The sequence below is a fragment of the Hakea prostrata genome, chromosome 7 (genome assembly GCF_041222555.1).
Source record: "Hakea prostrata isolate BN-2017 chromosome 7, UWA_Hpros_2, whole genome shotgun sequence".
In the NCBI taxonomy this organism is placed as follows: Eukaryota; Viridiplantae; Streptophyta; class Magnoliopsida; order Proteales; family Proteaceae; genus Hakea; species Hakea prostrata.
In genome coordinates this window covers 42796116-42807547 of record NC_142606.1, presented here as the reverse complement: position 1 = coordinate 42807547, position 11432 = coordinate 42796116, and the positions used below count along the sequence as shown (strand labels likewise).

General features: G+C 39.5%; 1 protein-coding gene across 1 annotated transcript; it reads left to right on the top strand.

Moving 5' to 3' along the window:
* Positions 1-568: 568 nt before the first annotated feature.
* LOC149011226 (pectinesterase-like) lies at positions 569-2481 on the top strand. Its single transcript, XM_089161318.1, has 2 exons — positions 569-1491; positions 1611-2481. Exons 1-2 carry the CDS (start codon positions 615-617, stop codon positions 2297-2299), a joined length of 1566 nt encoding a protein of 521 aa, XP_089017444.1. The 5' UTR covers positions 569-614; the 3' UTR covers positions 2300-2481.
* Positions 2482-11432: the final 8951 nt, after the last annotated feature.

The following is an 11432-nucleotide window of genomic DNA, read 5'->3' as shown; positions in this document are numbered from 1 at the left end:
GTCTATCGGTCTATGGGCATTAATTAACTAACATCCCTTCCAATTTTGAAGATTCTGGCTGCGCCCCAGGTCTATCAAACGTGTGACAGCTGCAGAATAATCCAAAACCTAACACTTTTGATTTTGACCAAAACGCTTCGAAAACCATCTCAGATCATAGAGTTCTTTTTTTAATTAACTTCGAAGAAGCTTACGCGTTAATTGTATGTTTAAAGACAAAATTAAGGAATAATCTAAAACCTAACACTTTAGATTAACTTCTCATCATCAAATAAATGCACATGGCGCAGTCACAAATCAACTTCCAGAATAGAACCAAAAAGTTCGGCCAATATTTAAGCCACCATAAAACCTAAAAGGTTCTAATTAGGAAACAAATTAAAGAAAGAGTAGACCAACTTCAGGATGGCGGCCGGCCAAAGTCGATGGCTTCTCAAAAGCTTTAAAACGCGTTATTCAACTTATTCAAGCTTGCATCCACATTTGATGGCTACTCGTTCAACTATTAAGTCCCTATATAAAGAAACCAACTCTTTCATTCTTGGATCATCACCATTTGTTGAAACAATCAAGCAAGTAAAATATTCCAATAATACGTTTAAATTTGGGTCACAATGGATAAGCTTTTCATTAGAGTTCTGAGTCTTTCTCTTCTTGCATTTGTTTCTTGGGTGGCTAATGGTGTCACCGCATCATCATCTTCTTGTAGCCAAACACCATACCCTCAAATCTGCAATTCCTTCGTTACTTCTAATCCATTAGTCACCTCAAAAAGTTTCCGTGATGTAGCCCTCACGGTCACAAAGAACCAAGCTCAACTAGCCTACAATCACATTTCAGCTATGGACTTGAGCTCCTTCGACGAGCCAGCAAAGACAGCATGGGCTGATTGTTCAGAGCTCTACAACGACACGGTTAACCAGCTTAATCGTGTACTTCTGTCTAACAGTTGGGAAGATACTCAAACATGGCTTAGTGCAGCAGTTGCCAATCACCAGACATGCCAAACTGGGTTTATGGAGCTCAACTCAGCTTCATTCATGTCCTCCTTGCCTTCAATGTTGGGTGACTTCTCAAAGTTGCTCAGTAATTCTCTGGCGGTAAACAAGCAGTCAGCTTCAATGCTCTCAGGTAAACCAGGTGGTGCCAGACGCTTGCTCTCTGATGGGTTCCCTTCGTGGGTTTCTGCAGTTGACAGAAAGCTTCTCCAGTCAACAACAACAGCAGCTTCACAAGCTAATACAGTGGTGGCTGCTGATGGGTCTGGTAATTACAAGACTATCTCTGAAGCTCTGGCTGCTTCGTCCAAGCTAAGGAGTGGGACTTCAAGATTTGTTATTTATGTGAAGAAGGGCACTTACAAAGAGAACGTTGAGATTAAAAAATCCATGAAAAATATAATGCTAATAGGAGATGGGATTGGTGCTACCATCGTTACTGGAAGTAAGAACGTCCAAGATGGTTCCACAACTTTCAGATCCGCCACCGTTGGTAAGCGTTTTTCTCTCTCTCTCTCTCTCTCTTTCTTTCCAGGAGTATCTATCCTTAGACTTGACTCCATGATGGGGTCATATTACTATTACTTACGTGTGCTATTTTCTTCTCCTCAGCTGCAGTTGGGGACGGCTTCATCGCCAAGGCCATGACCTTCCAAAACACAGCAGGACCACAGAAGCACCAAGCAGTTGCATTCCGTTCAGGCTCAGACCAGTCAGTTTTCTATCAGTGTAGCTTCCAAGGATACCAAGACACCCTCTATGTCCACTCCCAACGCCAGTTCTACCGCAACTGCGACATCTATGGCACCGTAGACTTTATTTTCGGAGATGCTGCCGTCGTGTTCCAAAACTGCAACATCTATGTGAGAAAACCCATGAGCAACCAGAAGAACACCGTGACTGCTCAAGGGAGGTCAGACCCGAACGAGAACACCGGAATTTCAATCCATAATTGCAAAATCACGGCTGCTTCAGACTTGAAAGCAGTACAGAGTTCCTTTAAGACTTACTTGGGGCGGCCGTGGAAGGAATACTCAAGGACTGTTGTCATGAAGACTTATCTTGATAGCTTGATCGATCCTGCGGGCTGGCTCGAATGGAGTGGCAATTTTGCCCTAAACACTCTTTACTATGGAGAGTATGCGAATACTGGTTCTGGGTCCAGCACAAGTGGTCGAGTAACGTGGAAGGGCTATCATATCATGAGCACCACAGACGCCCAGAAGTTCACAGTGGCAAACTTCCTCGGTGGTGGTTCTTGGATAGGAGCCGCCGGAGTCCCATACACTTCTGGGCTCTAAGCCTATAACTTGAGGCGTTTTGACCACAAAACACTTAACCCTTCAAAATCGGCTAATTAATTCGAAATTATTTGATTTTTTTGTGTTCTATTTATTTACAAGAGTGTATTTGTTTTTTAAGAGTGCTGACATATTGAATTGTAATTGTCATATGGTTTGTATATTCCAATTCTTATTGTGATAGACTGATAGCAAAGCTAATAAAGATTCATTTGTTTATTTTATTTTTTTAATTGGATATTAGTTAACAATTGTAATTGTTGAAGTGTTCGTAGGAAATAAAAAATTTGTCCAATTACTAATCTATTTTCTTGAAAAAAAAAGTAGCAGAACGGTAAATAGATTCCACTACTAAATTTAATGAATTAAATTTGAATCACTCTTGATGGACAATCCAGATTTAATCCTACTAAATTTAATGGTAGGACTTCTAGGAGTGTTCATACAAACAATTCACACGACCATTCAGCCACCACCTTCCCAAAAACGAAAAATACCAATATATTGGTTCCTTCTACTCTGCCACAAAAAAAATGGTGTATTTTCTTTTCAAATCATGCATGAATATCAATTCTCTAATTTTGTCGCATATCCTAAACCATATTCCTCCAAGTCTCCAACCATAGTGTTTGGTAAACTAATTTTACTATGACCACACCATCCATCTCTAACTCTTGTCCGCTGTAATTGGTCTTCCCTTTAAGTGGAATTCTTGTAGAGGTCTTGAATCAAGTTCATATTCCATACCCTTGTTTGGGCATCTAGGAGTTCAGTGACTTTATACGCAAGGAGAGGAGAAACCTTAGGACCATTTGGCTTAATCAGGTCTCGATAGAATCCAAAGGGATCCCCCATAATACAAATATCCTCTCCAGATTCCACATACCAAACCAAGTGTAGCTTTCAAGCATCTCTTCCTTCCATCAAGAGGAAGTTTTTTTCTTCATAGGTACTGGTGGCATATACCACCCTGGTTTTTTGTGGACAATAGATTTTCTCTCTCTAGGGACGTTATATATCTTGGAGAGCTTAATATAATTATCCTCTGAGCAAAAAAAAAACCAAAAACTCTACCACTCCCACAACGCCTCTCGATCTGTGTGGGCCTCTCAAACATTAGTATTTGGAAAGTAAATAGAACTAGGAATTTTGCCAAAAGTGCCATAGGTTCCTTGTATAGCCTAAAGGTCATTTTTGGGAACATGGCCTGATTCTTAACCTCAAAGTCCTTAAACCTAGAACTGTAAACTGATTGGATTTGGCTCAAATATGCCAGTATCCTATCCGAATCCGATTAGCAAAACCGTTATTCGAATCTGAATCCCGCAGAAATTTAGAAAAGACATCTGAATTCGAATCCGGAACTTTATCGGATATTTGATAATAATCTGATCTGATAAACTATCCGATTATTGATTAATGGTTGTCATTTTTCTTTTAATTTTCAATTTCCAATTTCCGGTTCCCGAATCCGATTATCAGCCATTTTTTAAGTAAAAGTGTTTAGTATTTTACTCTAACTGGATAATTTCTTATTTCCAATTATCCGTTTACGAATTACTGGTTTCCGAATCCGATTATCCCTTTTTAGAGAAATAAAATGTTGAATAGTTTACTCTATTAGAATAATTTTTATCTAGATATTATCCGATCCGATAAGGAATTATCCAAACCAAGTTGTTTAGAGGACGGATACGGATATTTTTCGGTAAGAAAATTTTCAGATACAAAGATCCTTCATAAATACGAATGCAAATTCGGAAGCTGATTTCAGCTATCCATTTACAGGTCTACTTAAACCATAATCCATCAAGTTGCTTATAGGGCTACAACTGGGCCGGGTTGGGCCGGGCTTTTGCAATCCCAAGCCCAGCCCTATATGTTCTAATTTGAGCCCATTCCCGCCCTGACCCTAGTTCAGGGCCAAGAATTATTGTCCCTGGCCCTAAGCCCTACAGGGCCAAGCCAAGCCCATTCCCACCCTAATTGGCCCTAATTGGGCCGGGTCAGGATGCGTTGGCCCTGATGGGTTTTGCTTCAGCGCACTAGCATTAAATGCGCGGCCGCGAGCCGCAATGAATGCCGTATGAAGCCACGTGATCATATTTAATGTGAGCCGTTGATCTTTAACATGTGAGCTTAAAACAGTTTTAAGTGAAGTAATTGGTTCGGCTCATGCAGTTCGGCTAAGCCCGTTTCAAACCAAAACGGTTCACATCCTCAGAACCGAAGCATTCAAACATATTGCCCCCCCCCCCCCCCCCTCCCCCCCCCCACACCACACAAAAAAAAAGGGGGGGGGGGGGGGTGGTGTTTGTTTTTTTTTTTTTCGACGGCGGGGGGGGGGGGGGGCGCCCACAAAAGAGCGGGGGGGGAGAGAGAGAGAGGCTGCGTCTTCTGCGAACGAGTCCGCGTGAAAGAGAGAGGTCAAAATCGAGGGAAAAACAGGGGTTTTCTTCGTTCTCACTCCATCCTCGCGAACGCATTTCATTCTTTCTCCGTTTTCTCACTCCCAACTACATCGCAAGCAAGGCCACTGAAGCAAAACCCGCAAAATCGAGGGAAAAATAGGGCTTTTCTTCGTTCATCTTCTTCATTCCAGCTTGCGAAATAGAGAAAGAGAGAGAGAGAGCTTGCACACTGTACTGAGGGTTCGTTTCTTCTTCTTCATTCCAGCTTGCCAACGAGAGAAAGAGAGAGAGAGAGAGAGAGCCTGCACTTAGGGTCTTCGTCTTCATTCCAGCTTGCGAACGAGAGAAATACCTTCATTAGGGTTCATTTCTCAAATCTGCTTCTTCATTCTCAAATACCCGAACGAGAGAGAGCTGCAGTGATTTCATTCTCAAATCCGCAAACTAAAGAGAGAGCTGCGTGAAATAGAAGAGAAGAATTTCTTGTAACGGTAAGGATGAACACAGAGGTTAACGAAGGTTTTATCTCATCGATTTTGATCTCCCACTGAGTTGTTTTAACGATTTGGTTCCATATTTTTTTCTGTTTTTAAGGGGAGAATAGAAGAAGAAGATGAAAGCTTAGGGCTTCCTGCATTTCGCTTCTTGGTAAGCCTCCCATCGAACAAGTTGTCTCATCCCTTAATTTTACCCCAAATTTCAGAATTCCTGTTTTGTATGATAATCCTATTATTTTTGCATATCCTTGTTGAAGCTAAATTAGTTTGGTTTTATAATTTGGTCAACTTTTATAATTCATCGGGGATGTAATTTACCTTCGATCTCATTGTCTTTACACCTAACATTTGGCTTGGTATTGTTGGACGCTTTGGCGTTTTGGGAAATTAGCTTGTATATGTGCACTTTGTGCTGATGTATGTTTACCTGCTCTAGATGAATGCAAACTTGCAAAAAGTTCCAGGAGAACCAGAAAATAGTGCAGTATTTAAGGATTTATGTATTCTATCAGAAAATATTAGTGAAGATAATGTAAAGGCTGGTACGACCTGAAGGAAGTAGATCAAAATCTTGAAATAACCTTCTTAATGATCTTTGCATACCTATGATGGTTCAGTGGTAGAATGATACGGATGTTAGTTGGACTACAGGATCTATTTATCCTTACAAAGTAACTTAATGCATAAAAAAGAGGATCCCTATCTCATCTGAATTCGTCATCCACTTCATGGGGGTGTAGCAGAAGGATCAAAAGTACTTCAGGGCACTTAGAAATGCACTCAAATCTGAAGTTGGTGAATTCAATTGCTGCTCAGATAGTTGGCATCACAGGATTGACAAGTCAGTAAAAACTTTTTGATATTCTTGGTGAATTTTGAAGTAAATTTAATTAAGGCAAGACCCTAATTCTATACCATGAACATGAATCACCTCCTTCAGATCTGTTTTTTTCATACTGGTGTATGAAGTTAAGATTCAACCGTCATAGTAGGCTGTAGCAAACTGAATATTGAATGTAGAATCGGGAATTCTTTTTCTTGGTTGGTTTTATTTATGATTTAGTTTATTTTATGTCCATAAACAAGGGTTTTGTCCAACTTCACTTTTCACATCAATGAGATCATTGGGTTATGTTGTTGGCATCTCAAAATGGTTGTTCTTGACTGCATGATTTGCTCCATAAAGTTCCTTGGTTTGGTTGGTGATTCAAATTCTTGTTGTGTCTGTTCTAGATGATTTGTTTGGTTCAAAATGAATCCATAACTCCTTTTTATCTGATCTGAGGATATTGGATTTTATATATTATCACTGCTGAGAGAGTGCGAATCTTGATCGAGAGTGATGCTACTGGATTTTATATTTCTCACTTACATGGTCATTCAATCTACTGACTACCAAAAGAATCCCTTATTTTAAGGTCATTGTTAATGTATCAGTCTCCTACTTATCCAGATCCTGTTTCCAACAGACCTGGGTCACCTACACATATCCTCAAGTGATCACGTCTCATAACTACCATTTTATTGTGTGGGGAGGAGCATTTATGGAAGTATGGAACAAAAGGCATGTGTATCATCACTTGAGCCCATGCAGGTGATCTGAGCTCATTTCCAGAATTGTGTCTCTGGTTTTGTTTAAGTAAGAGAGGGAAACAATTATGGAGTATATACAAGAGAATTGTGGAAAATTAAATTGGTGCATTAAGGGTAAACCAATAAACTTCAAATCTTGGTTTGTAAATAGACAAACATTTTGGGACACTAAAAAGACATCAAATTGGAGCATTTTTGTGGGATGGAGGGACTATGTATGAGGGATGTGCCAAATTTCTGTCATATCCATGTCAAGGTGGAGAATAATATCTGTTTAAACCTTGCTGAGCTGTTTTTTTTAAGGGCAGGGGGGAGGGAGGATGAACTGGTTGTGTAACTACCATAGAAGAAACAACTAGTGTTTGAGAGGTAGAAATACGGATGCCACTGGATGTTGGACTGAAAAAGAAACTAGATATGTATGGTTGACAATGTGACATCATGTTTTAAAGGGTTAAGGGCCAAAGCAGTTGGTCTATTTAGTGTTACCCTGCAAACAGTAGCTATTTCAGAAATTGGATGAGAAGGAACTTGCATATTGCTCCTCATAATGTGTTAGACTGTGACATCTCACTTGAGTTTCATACTTTGGATTGTTGTTTAACTAATATGTTTTGTGATCTATGCAGCAAATACTAAATCCACGATGGCTCCAAAAGCAGCGATGAGGGGAAAAGAAACGAAGGCACAAAAAGGAAAGCAACCAGTAGTGGATGAATGGTTTGTGCAGCCGGGGCTAAAGAAAGGTTTGAGACCCTAAAGAAGCAAACAATAGTAGAAGGAAGGGAGGTAGAAAAAAAATCCTGTCAAGCTGTAGGTATATGTGATATGTTTAAAGGGTTAGGTTGGGAGAACATGTTGTATTTAAAAGCCAAGTGTTATCTTGAACTAGTTAGGATTTTTTATGCAAATTTGCATTTCACTGGGGAGGAAGAAGACTTGAAAGCCATCTCCTATGTTAAAGGGACCCGCATTGACCTAGGTATTGATAACCTAGCTTCCATTCTTGAAATTTCAAATGAGGGTCGTTGTCTTTTTTGGGAACCTAGAAAGAAATTTATGCACTTGGTTAATGTTGATACCATGTATAGTGATATTATGGTAAATTATACGAGTGACACCAGCATCACCCGCATCAAGGAAAAACAGTTGAAACCTATTCCCCACATGTTGAGCCACATCATCCAACACAACATCGTCCCCTGTAAGGGTCATCGTGACTCCATAAATTCTTTTCAAGCCTATGTGACCCATTGTGTTCATAGTTTGAAGCATATAAACCTACCCTTCATCATTCTTCGGATGATGCAATGTGCTTTAGTGACACACAATCGTGGTCTACCCTATGGTAGAGTCCTAAGTTACATATTTAAGGTATTTGGAGTTGATGTTATGGGGGAGGAACTTTCTAAGGAGAAAGAAGTTATAATTCGTTGTACAAATATTTCTTGTGGAGAAGTGGCAGATTTTCAAAACCCTCCTCTAGATGTAGGAGCACATCCTCCAGCAAATGAGGAGTCACACTTCACACATGCTCAATTGTTGGCTTTTCAACAATATATGGATGGAAGATATGCACAATTGGAGGAACATGTTCTTTATATGCGTCATCAGCAGGACCGAATGGCTCGTCAGCAGGACCGAATGGCTCGTCAGCTGGACCAAATGGCTCATCACTTGCAGATTCCGGTGCCCACAAGATCTCCATCAAAATCTCCTTCAAATTCTACATCAGATTCTGAGAAGGAAAACACAAAGTGTTGAGTGCAATACTGGTTCATATGGATACAGTAAGTAGTGTTTAAATGCTTTGCTTTTAATCTCTTATATTGATATGTTTGCTTTAGAACTTTGTCATGTTGTCATTTATATGAAGATAAATATAGTGAAAATCTGTTAGGTTACTGTTCAAGTGGCATAGATGGTAGGGAAGTGGTTTTCTTTTTGAGAATATTTTGTCTTTGAAAATGTAGTAAGAAGAGGATGCTAAAATAAATACATAGGATAAAATGGAGAGTGCTCATGCTTACAGAACCCAGAATGTTGTTTGTAGCTTACCTAGTGGGATTTAATTTCAATGAATTACACGTCCTGCTAGTTAGGTCCGAGAAGAAGGAAGATTCCGGTCACTCTATACAGATATGCACAAGCAGTTGGTCTCATTAATTCATGGCGATTTGTTCCTCTAGGCAAGCCAATTTGATAATCAAACAAAGAGGGAGGGAGACAGAGAGAGAGGTTTTGAGTAGGTAAGCTGTTTGTAAGCTGTAATTACTAATCTATCTAGATTTTGAGTAGGTGATGACTTGGGGTCGATTGATTGGAAAACAAACATAATTAGATTGTCAGGTTTTTGGGGCTGTGTAGTTCAATTATTTAATTTATACATATATGTTCAATGTGAAATATGGGTGAATCTTTACAGGGACTAATTGTTGGAGTCTTGGAGAAAAGTTTGATTGTTATAAGGTTTATTCTATTTTTTTTTCCACCTAGTTTTGGGATCACTATAAGATGGATGTGGCATATTTCTTACAATGACCTGAAGAGAAATCAACGGACAACTGTATGAAATCTAGTGTTTCTAACCTTTATCACTCTCCTTCAAATTTTTGTGATGTTATTTATAGTTTTTGGTTCAATTATTACTGGTATCACTATGATTTGTATGCATTCTACACATTGATATGATCATTAGTTACTTTGTACTTCCCTATCACTAGTAATAAAGTTCTTGCAATCTTGCATTGGAAGTTTGAACAGCTTGAGGAGACTTGTTTAGTTACTAGTTCAAAGCCTGAGAAATAATTATATCTGTTGAATTTACTTCTAAATTGATGAGTTAATATATATATTGTACCATGCATGAAAGGAGGAAGACTAGAGATATCTAGGAGCCAATTATCAAACCATGTTTCAATGCTCTGCTGTTATTTTTTGTCAAAGGTTAAGTGATGGAATATGTTTCCCTGGTAGAGGGGAAAGGTTGCATCAGGATACGTGCGGCAAAAGGAAGCAAGAAGAGGTGTTGGGAATCTATGTTGAGGAACCAGCTCCATGAAGTTGGATTATGTGAGGCAGCTGTTGTAGTTCAAATTTTGGAAAGAAGATGTCAACTTCATGACTAGTGTTTAGGGCATAGTATTTATTAAATGCTTAGTTTTATTTTTTGTATTCCAGGTCAGAAGCTGATTTTTTTTTTTTTTTTTTTTTTTAGTTTGCTCTTGCATCTTTTACCCACGAGATTCAGTATTGGGTGTGAAAGGTGAATTTGAATTGAGTCATGCTTTGTATCGCTATCTGAATTTAGGTTGTATATTATCTGGTGATTTAAGTTTAATAGAATGCCTTTATCTAGGAAAAAAAAAAACTCATTATTTTGATCCTGCTGTTCCAAGTAATTTGGTTCTGCTCACTATTTGTTAACTATGATACTGTGATACTGTGGTACTGTGGTGCAACTTACGTTTTTCTATCGAAGTATAATCCATTAATTTGGTTCTCCAAAACTTGCCACATGAGTTATTCAAAGTAAAATGAAATAAGTTTATTCCTAATAATAGTTCATTTAAATTGAAACCACATTAACTTTTACGTTACATGGGGAAAAACCAACCCTAATTTTGTACGCAATAGACTTCTTACCAAACAAAATTGGCCTCTAAACCTATGCTTGGGATGGCATCATATAGCTAGCTTTTAATCTCGGTGTTTCTCTTCTTTTAATTTTAGAGTGAGTATACTTTGTGCTAAAGTATAGACAATGACAAGTGCCTCTCTTTTTCTCTTCATCACCAATTCTCATCCTTCAAAATTTGGTTTCTTTGAAAAAACAAACAACCCAGATTGTTAAATATAAAGGATATATGCCCATTTTAGTGAAACGCACCATGCCTTTTTAATTATAGAGGATATATTATGCCCATTTAAGTGAAACGGCATGGTGCCGTTTCACACCCACGCGAAACGGCACCACGCCTTTCCCCCGTGTGAGGCTGCCCTCCCGCCCCCCGCCCCGCCTTTTCATCATCGTGATGAAAAGGCATGGTGCCCTTGTTGGAAACGGCACCATGCCTTTTAATTTAAAGAATATATGCCCATGTGAAACGGCATGGTGCCGTTTCACACCCATGCGAAACGGCACCACGCCTTTTCGTCACGTGATGAAAAGGCATGGTGCCCTTTTGCGCATTGGAAACAGCACTATGCCTTTTTAATTTACAGAATATATGCCCATGTGAAACGGCATGGTGCCGTTTCAAACCCCCGCGAAACGGCACCACGCCTTTTCGTCATTGTGATGAAAAGGCATGGTGCCCTTTTGCAGGCGTTGGAAACGGCACCATGCCTTTTTAATTTAAAGAATATATGCCCATGTGAAACGGCATGGTGCCGTTTCACACCCACGCGAAACGGCACCACGCCTTTTCATCATCTGTGATGAAAAGGCATGGTGCCCTTTTGCAGCGCGGGAAACGGCACCATGCCTTTTTAATTTAAAGAATATATGCCCATGTGAAACGGCATGGTGCCATTTCACAACCACGCGAAACGGCACCACGCCTTTTCATCATTGTGATGAAAAGGCATGGTGCCCTTTTGCAGGCGTTGGAAACGGCACCATGCCTTTTT